The sequence below is a fragment of the Vombatus ursinus genome, unplaced genomic scaffold (genome assembly GCF_900497805.2).
Source record: "Vombatus ursinus unplaced genomic scaffold, bare-nosed wombat genome assembly UNPS02009770.1, whole genome shotgun sequence".
Lineage (NCBI taxonomy): Eukaryota > Metazoa > Chordata > Mammalia > Diprotodontia > Vombatidae > Vombatus > Vombatus ursinus.
The window spans coordinates 9,789,996-9,812,880 of record NW_020949548.1 but is presented as its reverse complement, the minus strand read 5'-3'; the positions used below and the strand labels follow the sequence as shown (position 1 = coordinate 9,812,880).

The window sequence follows — 22,885 nt, the reverse complement described above, 5'->3', positions numbered from 1 at the left end:
AGAGATGGTTTTGGAGAAATCTGGGAAGATCTGTATGAAGAACTGATGCTGAGAGAAATAAGCAGAACCAGGAAAACAATTTATACTATAACATCAACACTGTAAAAACAAATTTCCAGAAGGGGGAACAGAGGAAAGGGTAGAAAATTTAGAATTCAAAATCTTACAGAAGTGAATGCTGAAAGCTAAAAACAACTAAATAAATAAATAAAGCTAAAAACAAATAAATAAAATAAAATAAAATAAATTTCCACAGACAAGAACTCTGATCAATGAAATGAGCAATCATGGTTCCAAAGGATCAATGATGAAAAACACTACCTCCTGACAGAGAGATGCCAGATTAATATGCAGAACGAGTCACATATTTCTGGACATAGCCAATATGGGAATTTGTTTGCTTGACTAATTGTTGCAAGGTTTGGGGGGTGTGTGTGTGTGTTTGGGGAAGGAGCAGAGGAAGAAAAAATAAAATTTAATTTTAAAAAAGTGCTAAGTGAGGTCCAGCAGAGGGAGGATCAGGCAAGATACTTCATAAAAGAGACGGAATTTGAGTTGTGCTCTAAATGATGAGTAGGAATTCAGTAGCAGACAGAGAATGGGAGTGGGATGGAGGGAAAGTGGAGGTATTTAAAGTACAGGAAACAAAGACACCAGGGAAAGAGGTGGGAAAATAACATATAAGTCTGGCGAATTGGAAACAAAGTAGATGTTCATCTATTGGGGAATGGCTAAACAAATTGTAGGAACATGAATGAAGTGAGTATTATTGTGTTTTAAGAAATGATGAATATGATTAACAGAGACATACAGACTTATGTGAGCTAATATAAAGTGAAATAAGTAGAGATAAGAACACATACATAAAACCTACAACAACATAAATGGAAAGAACAACTACAAACAATAAAAAGAGAATGCTGCAAAATCACAAAGAACAAGCATGACCCCAAAAAAGATCTAAGAAAAGACACTCCCAATCCACTTCTTTACAGAGGTGGGTCCGTGGACATGGAACAGTGCATATACATTTATGTTTTTATTGTTGTTGTTCAGTCCTGTCTGACTCTCTGTGACCCTGTTTGGGATTTTCTTGGCAGAGAATTTGCCATTTCCTTCTCCAGCTCATTTTACAGATGAAAGAACTGAGGCAAATAAGGTTAAGTGATGAGCCCAGGGTCACACAGCTAGTAAGTGTCTGAGGCCAGATTTGAACTCAGGAAGACGAGTCTTTTTGACTTCAGACCCAGCGCTCTATCTGCTGTGCCACTTTCTCAATATATTGATTGGTTTTGTTGACTTTTGTCTTCCTCCTCTTTTTCTTTCAAAAAAAAAATGTCATTTGTTATATGGAATAGCTCTCTGGGAGAGGGAAGAAGGAAAGGGTAGGAAGAAAGTGGGGAAGGATACTAGAAGAAATTCTGGTGATGTGAAAACAAAAAATATAAAAATTTATTTTTAGAAAACTCAAGTTTAAAAAAAGTAGGCTTGCACCAGGTTGTGGAAGGCCTTGAATGCTATTACAAAGGATTTTGAGCAGAAGAGGAACACAGTTGGATCTATGCCTGAGGAAGATTATTTTGATAGAGGTATAAGATTAAAGAGGCATGAGAGTATATGTGAAAAGGTCTGTTAGGAAACTGCTGCAAAAATCCAAGCAAGTGGTCATGAGGGTCTATACTAGGATGGAGATAACAGGGAGAGAGAGGAGAGGAAAACCTTGAGCGATGTTGAGGTGAGAGAAAAAAAAAAGACCAAGAAAATCACTGGATAAGAGAGATGAAGGAGAAGACAGGATCAAAGAAAAAGTCAAGGTTTCAAACATGGGAGAAAAGAGGATCACCTATTTAAATGGTCCTGATTAAGACAAAAAGCCCATTAAGTAGATACAAAAGAAACAGAGGTGGGAAAAATAAGCAGAGTATATTGTCACAGAAGTCAAGGAAAAGTACCCAGAAGAATGGGATAGTCAAAAATGTAAAATGCTGGGGCAGCTAGGTGGCACAGTGGATAGAGCATTGGCCCTGGAGTCAGGAGGACCTGAGTTCAAATCCAGCCTCAGACACATAGTATTTCCTAGCTGTGTGACTCTGGGCAAGTCACTTAACCCCAGCTGCCTCACTAAAAGAAAAAAAAGGTAAAATACTATAGAGAGGTTATGGGCAATGAGGACTGAGGAATAAAAAGACCATTAATTTAGTATTTAGGAGATCACTGGTAACCTTTAAGGCGGTAGTTTTAATAGAGTGGTGGAGAAGGAATCCAATCACAAGAGGTTGCGAAGTGCATACAGTGGCAAAGATGTAAAGGTATGTGGCATAGACAACTTTTTTCCAATTAATGAATACGTGAAGGAGAGGATAAAAGTGAGATAATAAGTGACCAGGGTAGAACAGTCAAGGGAATGTTTGGGGGGGGTTTTTGGACTGGAGAACTCCAAATATATTTATAGACATACAGAAAGGGTCATCAGGAGCTGAGAGATTAAAGATTATGACAGAATAAGGAAATGATTTAGTCAAGGGCACATGGCAGTTAGCCCAAGGGGAAAAGGTACCTCTTCATCTGATAAAACAAAGAAAGAGAGAAATGAGTGATGATTCTAAGAAATAAAGAGGCAAAGAGAATTCCAATTCAATGACCTCAATCTTCTCAGTGAATTAAGAGGCTAATCATCTGCTCAAGCACAAAGACTAGGTACAAGTCTGGGAACTTTGGAACTGAGGATGTAAAAGGATAGCAGAGTTCCAAGTAAAAACATTATCTTCCGGTTCCTGGCGAGGATTCTTTGTATGTGAACTTTTTAAAAAAAAAAAAAAATCCATATTGCTAATTTTCATATGAAACCAATCCAACCTGTTGCCTTTTCATTCCCTTTTCAAATACTAAAGAAAACCAGGTTGATGAGTGTCAGGATCTAAGAGTTAATGAAAGTTAGTGGAATGAAAGTATGCGGCAAATGTACATAGTCCAAAGAACTTCACAGAAAATTAGGCTATTTTCAAATAAAATTTTCTAAGTTGTACCCCAGTCCAAGAATATGAAATACAAAATGTTCAAATGAGTGGTCTTTTTTAAATTAAGTGTGAGATAGAAATAATCAAGGATGAAAATAAGGATGGATTATGTTCTCCATGAAATATCCTATAATTTCATCAATCTTATGTGCCTAAATATTCTCCTCCTCTTTTACTCACTCCTCATGCACCTCAGGATAAAGGGAGGAAAAAAGATTGACCCCCTAAGCTTTTAGTCTATGGCCTTTGACTACACATAATATTAATTTTTATAAAATAAAATAAAAATTTTTAAACTGTACAAACAGTATATAAAGCTGAATCTTCTTCATTATGGAACTGAAATTACAAGTAGGGAAATCAGCTAAACTAATTAAATTCTTTCTGACCAAAATAAACATATTGTCAAATCAACTTCGAAAGCTGAATGTAAAGAGTCAAAGGAGTTGGGTCTGAGTCCTGCCTCTTCCACCTCCTTTGTGTCTGCCCTCATTTCACTCCTCTAGGCTGCTGCTTCCTTATCTGTAAAATAAGGAGTTGGAGCAAGGTGATCTCTAAAGTCCGTTTCAACTCTAAAATACTCTAATTCCTCCATAACTTTCTATATTCTTGTCTCAAATAAGTAACACATAAAGCATAGGAGATCATCTATTCATCCTTATGTAAAAATTTATTGGGGGAAATTTTGCAATGGACATATCACTCCTAAATATGCTTAGCTGAGTGAAGCTGTAGGTGACAAAAAGTTACTGGATACGCAGTAGAATTTGCTCCCTACCCAAAACCCTCTCCTACAAAAGATCACCTTGCATTTTTTTATAATATGTCTCTTTTTCTTGCTAAAAGATATCAAATATTAAGATGCTATCAAAATGGTACCCAAATAGAATGCAACACCTAGTTGTATTTATAGTTCTATGTACCACAACTTAGTCCATACACCTGAAAATACTTAACACTCACCAAAATAGCTCGAAATACAGTAGAACCAATTCCCTCTGCTACTTCATACTCTCCTTTCTCATTGGGACGTGTGAAGTTGTGTTCTCTTCCAGATCCAAACATCCTATCACATAAAATAATGAAGACAAATCAAAGTTTCCTCCAAGTAGGATAAAAAAATTCAAAGTTAAAATTATTTCTCTTTACTGTGTAATGCAAATATTAAATATCATTGGGGGCAGCTAGATGGCACAGTGGATAGAGCACCAGCCCTGGAGTCAGGAGGACCTGAGTTCAAATCTGGTCTCAGACCAGACACTTGACACTTACTAGCTGTGTGACCCTACACAAGTCACTTAACCCCAACTGCCTCACCCCTCCCCCCCAAAAAATTATCACAGTAACTATAGAAATTTCTGTAGAAATATATCTGACAAAGTAGAAGTGAAAGACCTCTTAAGAGTTGTTCACTGTAGTTCCATCCTAATGGGAGAGAATAAAGAACAGTAGCCTCTTTATCCATAAAATAGTAATAAAAATCTTAAACTGTGCAATACATATGTTCAAGAATTTCCTTCTAATTGTCACAGACAAGCTAACTGTTGGATCCACATTAAAAAAAAAATTTCTTACCCTAAAGCTATGATCTCATCAATTTGGGAGTTCCCTCCCACAAGGCAGTTAATAATCCATTCATTAAACTTTGTAGAAATGGAGAGGAGGGGCAAAAGAGTGGTGTTGGCTAAAGATGCCAACTTAAAAAAAATACACTTCCATAATCTTCCTTTAAAATTGCTAGCCTTATTGTAAAAGAGAGAATAAAGAGCAAAAAAAAAAAAATGTATATAATATGCTACAGAGTTCAGGGGATGGATAGGAGATAAAATTTTATTTTTCATAATCTTTTAACTATATGTAAGAATATCATGCCATCAATCATTGCCATTTACATAAAAATGAAAACCAAATGACTAAGCAGGGAAAGAACAGGACTAGGAAAAGGTGAAAGATAAGGGAAGGGAACTTAAATCAATATCCCAAATAACCTAGTATTGGGTTCCATTATAAAAGAAAGCACAAAGTATAAAATATGGAAAGGTTAAATTTTTGCAAAACACACACCAGCCACTATTGCAATAACAATAACGATACTCTTTTAAATTGTTCATCTTTATATCTAAATGCTTTGCATGCATATAGTGTGAAAAAAGATACTGAATACACAAATGCTTTGTGGAAGCTAATTTACAAAAAAAAAAATTGTCTGGAAATTTAAAATGCATAGTCCTCATACCGAATTTAAAGGTTTGATCTTTATTGTAAAAAGTTATAATTCTAAATGAATTATGTCCTAAAGTAAAGATGGCCAAATATCCAACAACTTCCCAATTCACAAGGTTTCTGCTCTTACTGTAAGTGAAACCCACACAGAACAAAGCCTTTTTATTCAAAACTTTCCAAAAGCCAACCAAGTACTTTTACAGTTCCCATGAATATTAATTTCCATTCACAATGATATACTGTAGTCCTCTTAAATGAAAGGATGCCTTCGTTTGTTTAAAAAAAAAAAAAAAAGACTGTCTTTCAGGAATTAAATGTCACACAGTTCTTCTCAAATACTTGAACTGGACCAAAAGGGCAAGCTAATATACTTAGATCAGACTGGAAATTTTTAGCAAATCCCATAGGCACCTCTGAATTAAAATGTGGAATTACAATTTTAAATATAATTTCAGATATCAGCTTTTTATACTTTCTAAAGTTTAGATAAGCGTGTATAGCACTAATAAGTCTCATTTCCTTGAAACACCCTTTTCCATGTGTTTCTAAGAAAATAAGTAAATTCTTGCCATGGATACTCCCCCCTGAACCAACATAATTTCATTACTTTTGCCCTTTAGAGTGCTCTGGATACTCTTTGTCTCATCTCATTATCTAACAGTAACAAATGCCAAAAAGAAACAAAACTCTCAAATGTAGTATAATCCATTCACACACGTGTCCCAAGCAGGCATTTCTTTCCCCTGCATACCTCCCCCACACCCCTCCATTTTCATACTGGAACCAATGAGGTCAAAGCTATTTGCTTTACAACAGGCTTCTTGAAGGTTGCTTAGTTTTAATTTTGAATATACTTTACTCACAATTAGGTTAGCATAATATAATAGTAGTCAATCAAAATTAAGTTTAACGTTCCAGTTCCTGCCTAGCAACCTCTTTTGAATAGGAACTACCATGAGAAACAGATTATATATCTAAAATCTTCAGCATGGCAGAGCTGATTAGTAAGTACCTGCACAGGAATTTCCTTTGAGGGATAGATAATAGCCATAATAATAATTACACTGCTTTAAACTTTGCAAAGCACTTTAAATATATTGTCTCATTTGATCTCCACCACAAATCTTCGAAACAGGTACTATTACTCCTATTTTACAGATGAGGCAACAGACTGAGAGATGTTAAGTGACTTGCCCCGTATCACACAGCTAAAGTCAAGTGTCTGAGGTAGAGACAGTTTCAGTGCTGAACTGATAACCATGCTCAATGAAAGATCCACAGGATATTGTGGAAGAACATGGATGAAAATCATTTTGGATACTAAAAGAATGGATGGGTTGTCATCTGCACACCAGGAAGGAAGTAGCCACATAGACAAGTTAAGTGGGTTCCCTTTCATCAAAGGCCCTCAAGTAAGCACTGGATGACTACTTGTCTGACATTATATATAGGACATTTCTGTTTGGGTGTAAGTTGAACTGGAATCCCCTATGAAGTTCCTTAAACCCTAAGGTTCTCTAAGATCATGGAGCCATGGAAGTATTGCAACACTTCAGAGTAACTTCCAAAGGTTAATATGTTTCAGAATTTGAGCATGCCCTCTTTCTTTTGGCATTTATCAAATGCTTGCAATATAGAAAGCTCACTATTAAGCTTTATGTTAACTTTTTCAAAATTAGTAAGAGAAAAGGGGTAGGGGAGAGGGAAGGTTTTATCTAGTAGGCTTGTGGTGATACCAAAACATATGTTGGACATTAAGTTTTTAATCTTTTTTTTCTTGTTATGGACACATGTGGCAATCTGGTAAAAACTATGAAACCCCTCCCAGAATAATATTTTTAAGTAATTGAAGGAAATGCTAAATTTCCATTAGAACTCAGTAAAAATATGTGGTTTTTTTTTTTTTATTTTACTCATCCAAGTTCACAGATGTCCTTAAATTCTATCAAAAACCCCTTAGGGATCCACACATCCTAGGTTAAGAATCCCTGTGTTAGAGAAACCTAGGGAATTTTCTGTTGCATTATAAAACAGAAGGGGGGGGAAACCCTAAAACCTGCCATCCAAATGAAAGAATTAATAAATCTTACATGTGATAATCTCTTAAAATTCTGTCATTGTTTGAGAGTGGGTTGAGGGAGTCAATGGGTAAAAGTTAAGTGAAGTTATTTGTTGTTGTTCAGTCGTTTCAGTCTTGTCTTCACTCTCCGTGACCCCATTTGGGGTTTTCTTGGCAAAGACACTGGAGTGGCTTGCCATTTCCTTCTCCAGCCCATTTTACACATGAGGAAACTGAGGCAAACAGGCTTAAGTGACTTGCCCACGGTCACACAGTTAGTAAGTGTGGCTTACTATCACGGCTGATTTGAACTCTGGTCTTCCTGACTATAGGCCCAGTGCCTATAGTGCCCACTGCACCATGTAGCTCCCCAAAAAAAGTTATAAAGAGGAACATTTATTTGGGCTCAAAAAACTTCCTAAGCAATTTAAGCTGTCAAAGAAAGAAATGGGCTACATCCAAAAGAAGAGAACACCTGTCACTTTAAGTGTTTAAGCAGGTGCTAGATGACAAGAGATTCCTGCCAAAGGTTAGGAGCTTCTAAAGTTCCTTCCAATTCTAAGATCATAGGACAATTAATTATTGATTCTGGAAAAAAAAAGGAGTAAATTATGGTAACCTTTTCAAAGTCACAAATACTATTCTCAGATATAAGAATATCCCAATTAACAAATCCTATGGGACAAAAGCTCCTTAAAGAGTTAGCCTGGGCACAGATTAAAAAGGGATTGGAAGAAATTCTACTCTGCATTGGATACGCTGTGGTATACAGCTGGGTGCTATTTTAGTTTGTGGGCCTCCCATGGTCCAAGGTGAAGGGGTAAGACCAAAGGGAAAAGGGAAAAGGGAAGTGAGGCAGGACCCTGGAAGACCTACCCCACAGGACAAGAATTTGTACTATTACCGGCCTCAGGCAGCAAACTTTCTAACAACAAAGTATAATACTAAAATACATGTTCTTCATGAACACAAGTGTCACTTGTGTTTCAAATAGTTTCAAATAACAATTTATTTTATAGTTAGCTATTACTAATACCAACCTGCCCAACATTGTATTTGGCTGTGCAGTAAAAATAGATGGATCCACAACAAATCTAGTATTATCCACAATTAGTGTTACTCGTTCTGATGTTCTTATACTCCGAGCTCCCTCCTTTGCATTCTCATACACAAATATCATTTCCCCAGAAGTCTTACAACCACCATCTGAACTTGACTGACTACTGTTTCTGCTGTTGTTTCCAACACTGCTACTGGAACCATTGGGGGATGCTTTTTGAGGACGAGGACTGCTTGGGCGGGAAGAACTATAATCTTTTTCTCGTTCTGCAACAGAAAAACATATATATACAAATTTAAACATATATCTTTGTATTTTCAGAATTTTTTAAACACAGAAATCTTGGTGTTTAATAATTTGATTGTGAGTCTCAGATTCATCAAGGCATACACTCATTTTTTCAGACCATAATTTTTTTCATTGCAAATCAGTTTCTATTAATTCTAGCTTACCTTTTCTGATGAAACCAATGCAAAATATATCAACTTGTTACTTCTCCAGGATAAAATGTCAGTATGAATTGAAGAGTTGGCCATGGTCTAAGATATATGGTTCACACAGACTGAGAGTACCAGTTAAACCAGACTAATAGTAGAAAGGAACTACATTAATTTAATGCTGTACCCGACCTGGATAATTCTGTACCTAACAGAACAGCATATTTTCACATGGCAGGCAAATATAAGCATTGCAAATTCAGTGATAATTCTATTAAGAGCATCAATTTTAACTGTGCTGTATCCTAAAGACTAAAATCTCTCAGAATGCTCAAAATATTAGCTCTGGCATCACATGGAAGAAGCAACTCTTCATAAAATGAAGATTTAGTTATCCACTAAGGATACTAGGGCACGTTCCTTTTTCAAAAATCTACTTAAGTGATTACCAAATACATGTCTTACAGATGGTAGCATGCTACATCCTTCTGATTTTTTCATGAAAAGCAACGCTGCCAATTTCTGGGAATAACGTTTAATCACTTCACATTTGAAGAGGTTAAAAAAAAAACTTATTAAATCTAAAGATTCAGTTTAGACGTTTTATATATTCTAAAAAAAAAAAAGAAATCTAGATTTTTAAATAAGAAATTTAAAAGCATAGTGACCCGCAAATTTAGCAACATCTGATCAGTTTCACAAGCATTAGCTAAATTTCTCCAACAATCAGGCATTTTAATAAGAACACTTAATACAACATCACTGATTAATAATTACATATCTTTAGGATGTCCCTTTTACTGATTACATACTTTACACTTTTATAATTAGTTTGACAGGTCCCAAAAGAACTTTCTAATACTAGAAAATAGTTTTGATTGTCAGATTTCATCATGCTGGTAATATTACAATAGCCTGAGAACATCACATAATTATAACACCAAGTTCACCAGTTATATGTCCTCACCCTATTCTCCCTATCCCTAATTTATATTTAAGACAAACATTCTACACAAATTACTGACAATTCTCAAGTCTTTTTTAAACTGATTATCTAAAGCACTAACTAACAATGTTATCTTTGTTTTACTCTCTGGGGTCATATATAATTTTTAAAAACTGCAGTCCATTAAGTGGGTGCTGTTAAGCCAATGCACATCCGACACATACATACACAAGAGACACACACCTATATCTTTCCCTTCCTTCTCCAGTCCTCTCCCTCACAAGTACCTACTCCCCCGGGGAAAATGTAAATATAAATCACTGAGATTAAAGATAACCCACCTATGTTTTAGATTATTTTACATTTGTCTGGGAAGTTAACACTTTCTACTTCCAAAAATGGAGTAGACAGTAGGGAATAGGGAATATTAACAAATATGGCTAAGGAAGGCAGGATTTTTTACTAGTTTTGGAACTGATATACTAACTTTATTTTTTTACTCAAGCATTATGACTGCTCCAAATCCAAAGTAATAATTCTTGATTAGAAAATATTCTGGGGGCAGCTAGATGGCGCAGTGGACAGAGCACTAGCCCTGAAGTCAGGAGGACCTGAGTTCAAATCTGACCTCAGACCAAACACTTGACACTTACTAGCTGTGTGACCCTGGGCAAGTCACTTAACCCCAATTGCCTAAAAACTAGAGAAAAAAAAAAAAGGAAATATTCTGAATGTTTCACTATAAGCCACTTCACCTCTTCCAGACATTGCTGAAAAGCATATTGCTTTATATCTGAGCATAAAATCTCCTTCAAAATATTTTCATATCTATAAAGTTGAGTAAGGCTAAAAGGCACTTACAAAATTCCATTATCACCAGTACCTAGAATTCCAGATTGTGAGGATCTTCTAGTTATACTGAGCTCATCACTGGGTTCATTTTAAAACTGTCTTTTTCTAAAAACAACAATCATCTAGCTAAGCAAAAACTGTCATAACCGGATGCAATGAAGAAATAAACGGGTCTTCACCCTCAAGTGCTAGGTACAATGCATTTTAAGGCAAGAATTCAACCATATTACTAGAGCTGGAAAAGCTAAATCAAAAGTGTCTATTTTTCCAAGAATCAGAGAATGTTATTCTGACATACCAATGTGATGCTGTCGAGTGGGAGAAGTAACATTTCTAATACATGGAGTGAGTTGTGACTCTGCTCTTTCATGGGATGAGTCACGGGATCTGTCGCTTGATCTTCGTCTATCTCTGGATCTCTCATGTCCACCACTAGCACCATGTAAGCTCATTTTGGTGTGGTCCGCTCCTCCTTTAGCAACACGAGACGGGGTACTAAAAAAGAACATTATTCCATTATTAAAAGGTTAAAATTATTTAAGTCTTTAAAGGAAAAAAATTTAAGCAAACATAAAAGTTTCCAGATTTATAAACCAAATCTATTCAAAGCTGGGGAAAGTAGCTTTGAAGTTCACAGATTCTTTAAACTTTAGAGCACCTTGGAGAACACTTATCTAATCTAGTTTTAACTTAAAAAATTACTTCACTGAGGTCCAGAGAGAAAATGCACTTAACCAAGGTTAAAACATCTAGTCAATAAGTGAATCAAAATTAGAACAAGAATTAAATCAACCCGAGTGTCCGAGAAACTCTGGCTATGGTTGATCCCTAATGTACTAGGCTTGCAGACCGATTTAAGGCTGACTAGTTGAGAACTGACTGCTGAAGAACAACTAAAACAATGAAACAAATGAAAAGTACCTCTCAGCACCATTCAACTGAAATGTCTGCCTGATGTATTTCATTCATTCAATAAATGTCTGAGTATTTAAGATGTCAAAGCGCCACAAAGGAACCTAAGAAATCATGCTTGCTCTCATGAAGATCAAATCTAGTAGTTACTTACACACTGTATACAAATGACTACATATTACAAAATAGTAAATGTATGCTAACAAAGTTCAGTTGGTAGCTCAGAGTAAAGATCACTTCTAGCTTGTGAAGAAATAGCAGGAGTGAATCAGGAAAGGTTTGATGGAAGAATCGACAATTTTTCTGGGCCTTGGAATGGGTAGTATTTAAAAAATTGATGGAAGACTGGAGCATTCCAAAATTAGAAGCAGGGTAAATAAAGGCTCTAAGGCAGGAAAATTAAGTATGCATTTGGAAAAAAGGTGAGTAATACAGCATAGCATAATGGTAAAAGTGATACATGTGGAGTCAGAAGACCTGGGTTCAAATTTTGCCTCTGACACTAGCTGCATAGTAACTGTTATGAGGGGTGCAGACCACATGGTCTCAAAGGTCCTTTCCAGCTTTAAATTTAGGATCCTATGAACACAGTAGATCAAAACGTTCCTGAATGTCAGGTTCAAGAATCTGAACTTTATTTGTTATGCAAAAGGAAGGCAATGAAGAGTAAAGTGACTGGCTGAAATGAAAGAAAACTAATCTGGCAATGGTGTGTAGAAGAGCTTGGAAAAGGGGGAAACAATGAGCACCCCAAATCAATCTGGAAGCTACTACAATACTTCAATAGAATTTTTCTTCTGTAGGATTTTTTTGGGGGGAGGGAAACAATTGGAGTTAAGTGACTTAAGTGACCCCAGGATCACTCAGCTAGTAAGTATGGCGCATTCAGGTCCTTCTGACTCCTCGGCCAATGCTCTATCTACACCACCTAGATGCCCCTCCAATATAACTTTTTAAAAATATTAAGTACCAAAGATTGCGCAAAGGATACAAAGAAAATATAAAAATTATTCCCTGACCTCAAAAAACTTAACATTTTGCTAGGAGAACACAACATTTAAACAGATATATAGATATAGATAGATATATAGATACATATGATCACTGGAGAAGGCACTAATGATAAGAGGATTAGAAAAGGAGATGGTATTTGGCCTGAGCTTTGAAGGAAGCTAGAGATTCTGAAGGTAGAGGTGTGGAAGGAAGGTATTCATGGCACTGGAGACAGCCTGTTCAGGCAACAACAAAAGGCTTGTCTGTATGGAATACAGTGCATTAAAGGGAGAAATTGAAAAAAAAAAACAAAACCTGGAATGCACCAGCAATAAGCCTCACTGAACCAGTGTGGAAAGGATTTTAAATGCCAGAGCAGTAAGTTCTCCATTCTTAGGTTTTGAGTAGGAGAATGACAAGTTCAGATTTGTCTTTTAGGAAGATTACTTTAGCAACTATATGGAAGATATATTAAAAAAAGAGACTAGACACTTATGCCTATTTAAGAGGGTACTACAATAATGCAAATGATAATAATAAGGTAATGAGGGCCTGACCTAAGGTGATAGTCATGTGAGGAGAGAGAATATGGAGGTAGAATTGATAGGACTTTGCAACTGACAGGATAAGAGGGGAGACAAAGAGGAAAGAGTCATGGATAATTCCAAAGTTTGTGACCCTACGTAACTATAAAGACACTAGTGTCCTCAATAGAGACGGGGAAATTCAGGAGGAATGGTTATAGCAGAGGAAGCCAATGAGGTCTGCTTTGGATGTGTTGAGATTGAATTGCCTATCAAAAGGAGGTATGCTATAGCCAGCTCACAGTGGGCCTAAGCCAACTGTTAAATTTTCAGCGTATGCATTTACATCTTGGAAATGAGCAAACACTATAAATCAGGGCCTGATTTGTGTTGTTGATTGTTAGATTTAATAAAGTAATGGGGGAAATGCTAATAATGAAGATTAAACTTAAAATTGTGTTTTAAGATGTTAAAACATTTGTAAAAGATGTAAAAAAGATATAAAAGATGTTAAAACATTTATCATAACACCCTGCTTGTAGGTCCTCCGGGGGGATATATCAAGCAGACCAGTTGACGAGAAAAGAGACTGGAGATCAAGAAAGACTGGGACTGGATATACACATCTGGGAGTCATCAACAAGAAATAACTGAATCCTTGTAATTGATAAGTTCACCAAGAGAATGAATATAAAGAGGGGCAGCTAGGTGGCGCAGTGGATAGAGCACCAGCCCTGAGGATCTGAGTTCAAATCCAGCCTCAGACCAAACACTTGACACTTAACTAGCTGTGTGACCCTGGGCAAGTCACTTAACCCCAATTACCTAAAAATAAAAAAATAAAATAAAATAAAAAAAGAGAGAATGAATATAAAGAGAAAACAGGAGGTCCCAAACAGAATATGATTTTCCTAAAATGTACACATGATATCATATCACTTCTCCACTAAAAAACTCCAGTGACTCCTTATCATCTAGAGGATCAAATGTACCTTCTCTTGCCTGGCCCTTAAAAGCCTTCATAACTTTGCAGTCTTCTTACATTTCACTCCCCCAGTCATAAAGGCCTCCTCAATTTTCTACATATACCACAATGCATGTCCCTATCTTTGTGCCTCTAATTCCCTTCAAGACCCAGCTTAAAAACCACCTTCTTCAGATCTTCTTTCCAGGTCCCACCAGTTGCTAGAAAACCTCCTCTAAAAACTACCTTATAGAGCACCGGCCCTGAAGCCAGGAGGACCTGAGTTCAAATCTGGCCTCACATCAAATACTTGACACGTACTAGCTGTGTGACCTTGGGCAAGTCATTTAACCCCAACTGCCTCACTAAAATAAATAAATAAATAAAGATTTAAAAAAATTTAAAAAAACTACCTTGTACTCATATTGTATAGTCTACACATACGTGCATGTGTTCACACTGTTTCGTCCATTAGAATTTAAGCTCCTTGAAAGCAGGGATTCTTTCACTCTTGTGTTTGTGCCCCAGGTCTCAGCATAATGTCTGGCACATAGTAAGTACCTAATAAACACTTATTGACATCCAACCCTAAAATCTGTGAATTCCTTGAGAGCAGGAACTGTTTTTTCGTAATTCTTTGTGTCCCTAATGCTTAGCATATAGTTAGCACTTAAATATTGGACAGACTGACTACTGTTGGGCCCCTGGTTAAAGAGTAGGCCATGGATGATGAGGAAAGGAGGCTGATGAGAGGTAACATAGAAGGTGAAAAACAGATATTCCAAGTTTCCAATTATAATGCTGGTGAGATGGCTTTGGCAAACCAACATTTCCTCGGGGATTTATAAATTACAGGTCCTAGTCAAAAAATGTGGAAGTCAATCAGGTAGGAACAGAGGAGGGATGGGGACAGCAGAGTCAAGTAGTAAATCAATTTTGCTTTCTATATGTTAGTATCCAGAAGAGTTAGGGAACTGGTTGCTCTGATAAAGTCTATATTACACTCAACAAGTTTTTATATACCTACACAATACACCTAGCATTATGGTGAGGAAATTATATGGTATCCTTATCCTTAAGTAGTATTTATAATCTCACTTGAGAGATGAGATAAGTATACATGAAAATTAAATACCCATCAAATGAAGATAATAGGCTCGGAAAAGTTAATGACTTGGTCAAAGTCAAGCTGGTAGCATAACACCTGAAGGTTAGCAAAGCACCTGCTTTCCATATCTCATTTGATCTTCAAAACAATCTTACAAATTAAATTCTACAAATTTTATCCCCATTTTCAGGAAACAGAGACTCAGAGGAGAGGATGTGAGCTCTGGTTTCCTGACTTTTCTATCCAGTAATCTATTATACGTTCTGCTCTCTGTCTCCACTTACTATAACAAATATTGCCGGGTCTCGTGGAGTACAAACTCGAAAAGGCCCTATGCCAAGGTAGAAAAGCTTCAAGTACTAGTCACTTATATGCCTCCCATCTGAGAAGCAGCCTGGCTATAAATGGGAAGCTTCACCACCAGAATGTAAGACAATGAATTTTTCACCTGCACAACTCTCAATGACTGTCTACTAAGTCATGGAAGAGTTAAAAACTGAATCAGGGAAATAACGGTACCTACAACAATGAATATATATGAAGTATTCTTATACATATAGTGGTATTTAAGTAAATCCTTAAAAAGTACTTAATTATACTCATTACTGAAATTATGTTGATTACATGAGCAATTTTTAATGACTCAAAATTCCTTTCAATTTTATAAAGTGCTTTAGAGTGCTCATTATTATATGAACTATGATGTTGATGTATTAGGTATAAGAAACTGAATTAAGTATAAATACTGGCCCTAGAACATACCCCAGAATTTTCTTTTTTGGAATACCTGGTATCTGTTCACTCATTTGCAAACTGTCTCTTATAAAAATAGATCTTCCCCCCCAACAAAAAGAAGTTGTTTATTTAACCTATTCAAGTGTTCTGAGTTCCAGATAAGAGTTGGCACTTAAATGTTTCACTTGAAATAGTAATTTTCCTCATATTTAAGTACCAAAATCACTGTGTATCTCTGTTAAAAAAACAAAACAAAACAAAACAAAACCTGAGGGTAGGTACACTATGACTTTTACTTATCCATTTACTCAAGATTTAGCAAAAGAAGGAATAATATTAAGCAAAGTCAATGCAGGAATAATTCCTACAAATCTTCGTGCTGCCAGGTTTTAATACCACTAAACAGTAAGCTCAAATGAGATGGATATTTGTGCTTTGGAAACCTTAAAGCATTATATAAGTGCTAGCTATTATTGTTGTTGTTGTTAAGAAAGGACCCATCTTCTGTGTGTGAAGGTGACCATTTAAGTCACGTAAGCACTGCTGGCTAAGTTCAGCCATAATGTCCAATCTAGACAAGTGCTGAACATGTTCACCGGCATGTAGCTCAATAAAGGCAAACAGAGTACTGAGTGGTAATGTCTGATCAGAAAAAGAGGTGAGCCAGTGTGGTGAAAGAGGAAACGGATGGAAGTCCCAACACTATAGTGGTAAACATAAAATACAAAAAGATACAGAGGACTGCTTCTACCAAATAGATGGATCCCCTATGGAGGTTCTATGGGAGAAGACAGGCAAGAATTGCATAGAATGAGAAGGCATGAATAGGTTATAATGTGCACTGATGGAAGCCTCGGAGACTGAAAACATCCCAACAGCTAAAGTATATAGTGCTTTGAGGTTTGCAAAGCACTCTATATATAGCATTTCATTTGATAGTCAAAAGCAATAGTGTAAGGTAGGTAAAGAAGGAGGAAAATGAATCTATTTTAACTAATCATAGTTCTGCAAAGACTAACTTTTCAGATCAAGGCAGAACTCTTCACTTACTGGCAGCTTACCCTAATTGCTGTTAAGGAACTCAGGAGGATATAAAAATCTTCTCCTGTGCCTGCCTTGTAACCTCAAACCTATAAAAATGACAGCAAATATCAATGTCTCTCATTAAAAAAAAGGATACAGAATTCTAGGTTTATAACGTCCTGGATTTCCTTTCTATAAAGTTAAGTGAATTGTTGAAATGGCTTTTTCTGGGATAGTGCACCTAAACTGTTCCATTATCTTGCCATCAGTGACCACTTCAATCTGCTTTTCAGTTTCAATTCCAATCCTATCCAGCTTATATCAACCTAGTAGTAGAGAAAAGATTTGGAATTTTATTTTGGTCACTGACTAAGAAGTCTTCTTTTATAGGAGAAAGTACTCATTTTATAGACTTTTAGAAAAGAACACTCAAATATTATCATTGGCACTTAAAAGGAAAACACCTAAAAATGCTAACTACTTCATTAATTCAATAAAGAACATTTAATCAGGCTGAATTTTGCAACTATAGTCATAAGCTTTGGACAAGTCTTTGACTCCCTAAGCCATAAAACTTACCAAAGCATGTCAATTCTGTATTAGTAATGGTCTCTTGCATTGGTTTACTCTTTTATATTCCCACTATCATCCTAGGCAAGACATTTAAACTGGTGCAAACACCCCTCTTGCTCTGTTTATCTTTCCCAACGAGGCCAGCCATCAGAGATGATTCTGTCTCTACAACTATTGCAGGACCACTATCTGATATAACTCATTTAGTATTCACTTTCCACACTATGTTGTTATTATTACCATTTTTAGGGGTAAATCCATCTCTACAACTAAAGCAGTAAACTCTCTGAATGCACAAAGAGCCTTTATCATCTGTCTTATAGTTTAGTATCCTTAGCGTTTGGCAAGTTGGTGCTATTTGCCACCAACTAAGCAACTGCTTACTGGACATCTCAAACTGGGTGTTCCATAAGCATCTCAATTCAACTTGAGCAAAATATAACTGACCATCTTTGCCCAAAAGGCTTCCTTCTTACTAACTTCCTTATTACAGTAAAGGGAACTATCATCCTCCAAACTACCCAGGCTTACAACCTCCCTCAACTTCTCACTCACATTCACCTCACACACTTAATCAGTTTACAAACGTCATCATTTCTACCTTTGCAGCATCTCTTCTGTATGTCCCCTTCTCTCCACTCCCACAGCTGCTACTCTGGTGCAGGCTACAGCCTGCTGGTGGATCTCTCTGCCTCTATACTTGAAATAGTTGTTTTCTTCATAGTTACTAAGTACCAAAAATCCCTATACAGCTATCTGCTCTTTAAAAAACAAAAGCAAAAACACTAGGGTAGGTACACATGGACTTCTCATCCTGTAAGAAAGGGCAAAAGAAGAGAATAAGAATGGATATAGCCAAGAAAATGCAGAAAAAATTTCTGCAATTCCTTCTGCTGCCAAGTTTTAATTGCCTCAACAGTAAGCAAGCACCCATTTTTCATGTATGAAGCTGATAATTTTTATGCAGTCCATCCTACACTCGTCTGCCAAAGACATCTTCCTAAAGTAAAAGTCCGGACATATCTCTGTCCCTGTTCCCCACCCACTCCCAAATTCAATAAAGTCCAGTGGTTCCCTGTTATCTTCAGGATCAAAGATAAATAAAATCCTCTGGCTTTGAAAGCCCTTTACAATCTATGTTCTTCCCACCTGGACAATCTTCTTACACCTTTTTCCCCAATTCTGGGTATTCTGCTTTCCAGGGGGACTGGTCTTCTTGCAGTTTCCTTTACACAACAACTCTGTGACTTTCCATGAGCTATCTCTTTACTTTCCCTCCTCACCTCTGACTCCTGGCTTCCTTTAAGATCAGTTCAAACCCCATCTACTACAAAAGACCTTTGCCTCCCACCCACTCCAACACCCACTGCTAGTGCCTTCCCTCTAAGATTATCTTCCATTTATACAACATATATGTATGTATACCTTGCATGTTTGTGGTTGTTTGCACATTATTTCTCCCTTAGAATTTGAGCTCCTTGAGGACAAGGATCACATTTTTGTCTTTCTTTGTATTCCAAGACTTAGTTAGCACTTAACCTACCGTGTGACGGTTGATGCTTATGATGAATTTAGCATTTTACACACAATAGCAAAGGTAATCACCAATTAGGAATTCATTTTTAGCAGCATCAATAGTTTCCTAACTGCCAAACTTCAAGGTACCAAGTCACAGATTTTACTCAAGTTATATTTTCAACCTATATCTTCCTGTTTGGGATAACCAGTTCAAAAGCAGACTAACAATGGCATGAAATAATGTTTATTTTATTATCTGCCCCTCTAAAACTTCCAGGAACACTGCTTTTTCTCTAGATGATAGGGCAACAATCTAGCGTAAACTTCTATGGATGTTGCCCAGTACTCTGGGATTTGGTAAATAAGTCCATGCCCATACCCATCCTGGTGTCTCTCAAATCTTCCCCTCCCAGAATGATTTTTAAAATAGTAAGAGTCTATAATCAAATACCATTTTTTAAAATTATTTTTTAAGTTCAAGATCTGTCCTCACATGCACTTCCCTAACTCCTTTGTTCATTTTAGACTACTTTCTCTGGACCTTTTATAGTTCTAGTACATTTCTTGAAGTATGTGAAAGTACCCATTATATTCAGACATACCCCGATTTTACAGAAGGAAAGCATTGATGTTTTCTGTTAGCTGTTATTCTGAATACTTTTGAGTTCCAGCAGAAAATTGGGCTATGTTTTTCAAGAACCAGGTCCCTTGTCTAGGTCATAAAACTGACCTCTCAGAGCCCAGTATTTTCTGAATATAGTTCAGAATGTTTCATGGCTTATCTAGCACCAAAATTCATCCACAACACTAACAAGTGACAAGACGGTTAAGAAATAGTAACTGAGAATGGTAGGATTTGAATTTCTGAACCATAGCTTAGAATATAGCAACAACAGGCTACCAATCCAAGCATGGGCTGTTCCTAATAGATGTCAGGAAGTGTGCTTTCCTGAGAGGACAAAGATGAAAATGTTAATTGTTGCAAGGAGTAGGCTAAGATAGATAGGCACATCTTCTTGATGGAGCTTGCGAACTAATTCAACCATTCAGGAATAAAATTTGGTACTATACTATAAGTCACTAAACCGTAAAAACCCACAATTCAGCAAAACTACTACAGGGAATTACCTAAAGAAAGTAAAAAACAGAAGGAAAGGCAAAAATACAAAAATATTTATAACAATAAGAACTAGAAGAAAGTTAATGTGGATGCCCATCAAACTGAGCAATAGCTGAACAAACTGTGGTATACAAATGTAGCTGAACATTTTCCTTCTCAATGAAACAAAGATTATGAAGAATTTAGTAAAATTTGGGAAGACTTTAAGAACTGATACCAGACAAAGAAAGCAAATAAGATAATAATTTATACAATGACTATAACAACATAAAGGAAATTAACACTATTGATATAGATAAAAACTGATCAATCCTGACAGCAAGCTCATCATCTCTTCTCAAAAGAGAGGCTATTAACTACAGGTACAGAAAGAGGCCATACATTATTAGACACACCAATATACACAATCAAGAAGCATACATTAACTACATACTAAGTTCTAGACAGTGAACTAGGTGCTGGGAATACAAAGACAAAAATAAAATATTCCCGGCCTTCAAGGAGCTAATATAGGGGAAGGCAATAGGTACATATGAAAGTATATACAGAATAAAAACAAGGCAACTTGAGGGAGAAGACATTAGCAGTTAGGGAGATTCAGAGAGGTCTCACACAGGGAATCATAGGTAACAGTATGCGAACAGAGCTTTGAAGGAAAATGGGATTCTAGAAGGCAGAGATAAAGAAGGAAGGCATTCCTGGCATACAGGACAGCTTATGAGAGACAAGAGATAGTGTCACATTTGAAGAACATCACAAAAACCAATTTGTGGAACACAATCTGACAGAAATTAGGTTCTCATACCATATACCACCATACCAAGATCTCATACCATATACCACCACAAGTTCCAACTAGATACATAATCCAAATATAAAAGTTCACATTATAAGTAAAGAAGCAAAGCAAATTTCTTTTGTAACTATGGCTAAGAGAAGAGTTCATGACCAGATATAGGATGGAGAGGATAACAGGAAATAATGTGTATAATTCTGATAAGGTTAAATTAAAATTTGTTGCACAAACAAAATCAATAGCTAATTTAAAAAAAAATTTTCAGCCAGTCTCTGAGAAAAGTCTCATATCCAAAATACATAAGGAACTGATTCAAATATATAAGGATGAGTCATTCCTCTATAGGGAAATGGTCAAAGAATAAAAACAGACAATTCCTAAAGGAAGAAAGATAAGCATTCAAGAGCTGTATGAAAAAAAAAATGTTCCATATCACCAACAATTAGAAAAATGCCTTCTTTCTCTTAATTATTTCCTATTTATCCTGTATATAGTTTGTACATATTTGTTTGCTTGTGGTCTCCCCTATTAGATTGTGAACTTCTTTAGGGCAGAGATTGTCTTTTGTCTTTTTTTTGTATCCCTAGGCCTTAGTACAGTGCCTGGCACATAGTAGGTGCTTAATAAATGTTGACTAAAGATGACAAAAGAGGAAAATGATAAATTATTGGAGGAATTGTAGGAAGACAGGTGAAGCTATGCACTCTTCATAGAACTGTGCATTATTATGGAAAGTAAGGTGGAACTATGACCATAAAATCACTAAACCATGCACAACTTTGTACCCAGAGCTATCACTACTAAGCCTAAATCCCAAGGAGATCAAAGAAAGAAGAAAAGGGGGACAGAGACAAGATGGTGGAGGGAAAGCAGGGACTTGCTTGAGCTCTCCCTCAAACACCTCCAAATACCTATAAAAAATGGCTCTAAACAAATTCCAAAGCAGCAGAACCCATAAAAAAACAGAGTAAAACAAATTTCCAACCCAAGACAACCTGGATGGCTGGTGGGAAAGGTATATAGTGCCAGGCGGGGAGAGGAGCGCAGTTCGGCATGGGCGTGCAGGCCGCAGCAAACCTGGAGTAGGCCTCATAGGATTGAATCACAGGGAGCTGTGGCAGTGTCCAGACTTCTCAACCCACGAACGTCAAAGACAACTTAGAAAGTGGGAAAAGTCTGTGACTGCGGTGAGAGAAGGAGCTAGGTCTCAGCCGCCCCCAGGGCAGCAGCTGTTTCCTGAGCTTCCAGCCCACAGACTGAGGAGGAATCCAGTGGCAGATCAGAGAGGGATTGCAAGGATCTCTTTGCCAGTGCTGAGGCTGGAATCTCTTGCTTTGCCGGTGCTTGGATCTGGGTCACAGTTCTGAGGGGCAGTCCTGGGGCAAGGAGGAGTGCTGGTGTGATGAAGCTTGTTGTGGCGGTGGAGAGAAAACACCTCACCCCTTATCATAGCATCTTGGAAGAACTGAAAATCTTCAGGTCCCTAGAAGTATCTCTGAAAACAGCTGCACAAACCCCCGAAGCTTGGGACAGTACATTCTCCACATTGGAAACAGACTCTTACCTTAACAAAGAGTTTAAAACTCAAGTAACTGGTTGGGATCATGAGCAAGCAGCGCAAAAAGAGTCAAACTATATTATCTGACTTTGGTGACAAAGAAGATCAAAACATACAACCAGAAGAAGACAACAAAGTCAAAGCTCCTACATCCAAAGCTTCCAAGAAAAATATCAATCAGTCCCAGGCCTTGGAAGAGCTCAAAGGGATTCTGAGAAGCAAGGAAGAGAAGTTGAGGAAAAACTGGGAAGAGAAATGAGAGTGATGCAAGAAAATCATGAAAAGCAAGTTAACAGCTTGCTAAAGGAGACCCAAAAAAATACTGAAGAAAGTAACACCTTAAAAAATAGCCTAACCCAAATGGCAGAAGAGGTCCAAAAAGCCAATGAAGAGAAGAATGCCCTAAAAAGCAAAATTGGACAAATGGAAAAGGAAGTCCAAAAGATTACTGAAGAAAATACTTCCTT

The 22,885-nt window shown here is 36.8% G+C and overlaps 1 protein-coding gene across 3 annotated transcripts in view; it reads right to left on the bottom strand.

The window, feature by feature from the left end:
• Positions 1–22,885, bottom strand: part of BTBD10 (BTB domain containing 10) — a 93,907-nt gene that overhangs the window by 19,276 nt on the left and 51,746 nt on the right. For all 3 annotated transcript variants that reach the window (XM_027852672.1, XM_027852673.1, XM_027852671.1), the window contains 3 exons: positions 10,893–11,089; positions 8,340–8,625; positions 3,981–4,083 (listed from right to left, as the gene is read on the bottom strand). In XM_027852672.1, coding sequence (XP_027708473.1) covers positions 3,981–4,083; positions 8,340–8,625; positions 10,893–11,089 — 586 coding nt within the window. The remainder of the gene's footprint in view (positions 1–3,980; positions 4,084–8,339; positions 8,626–10,892; positions 11,090–22,885) is intronic.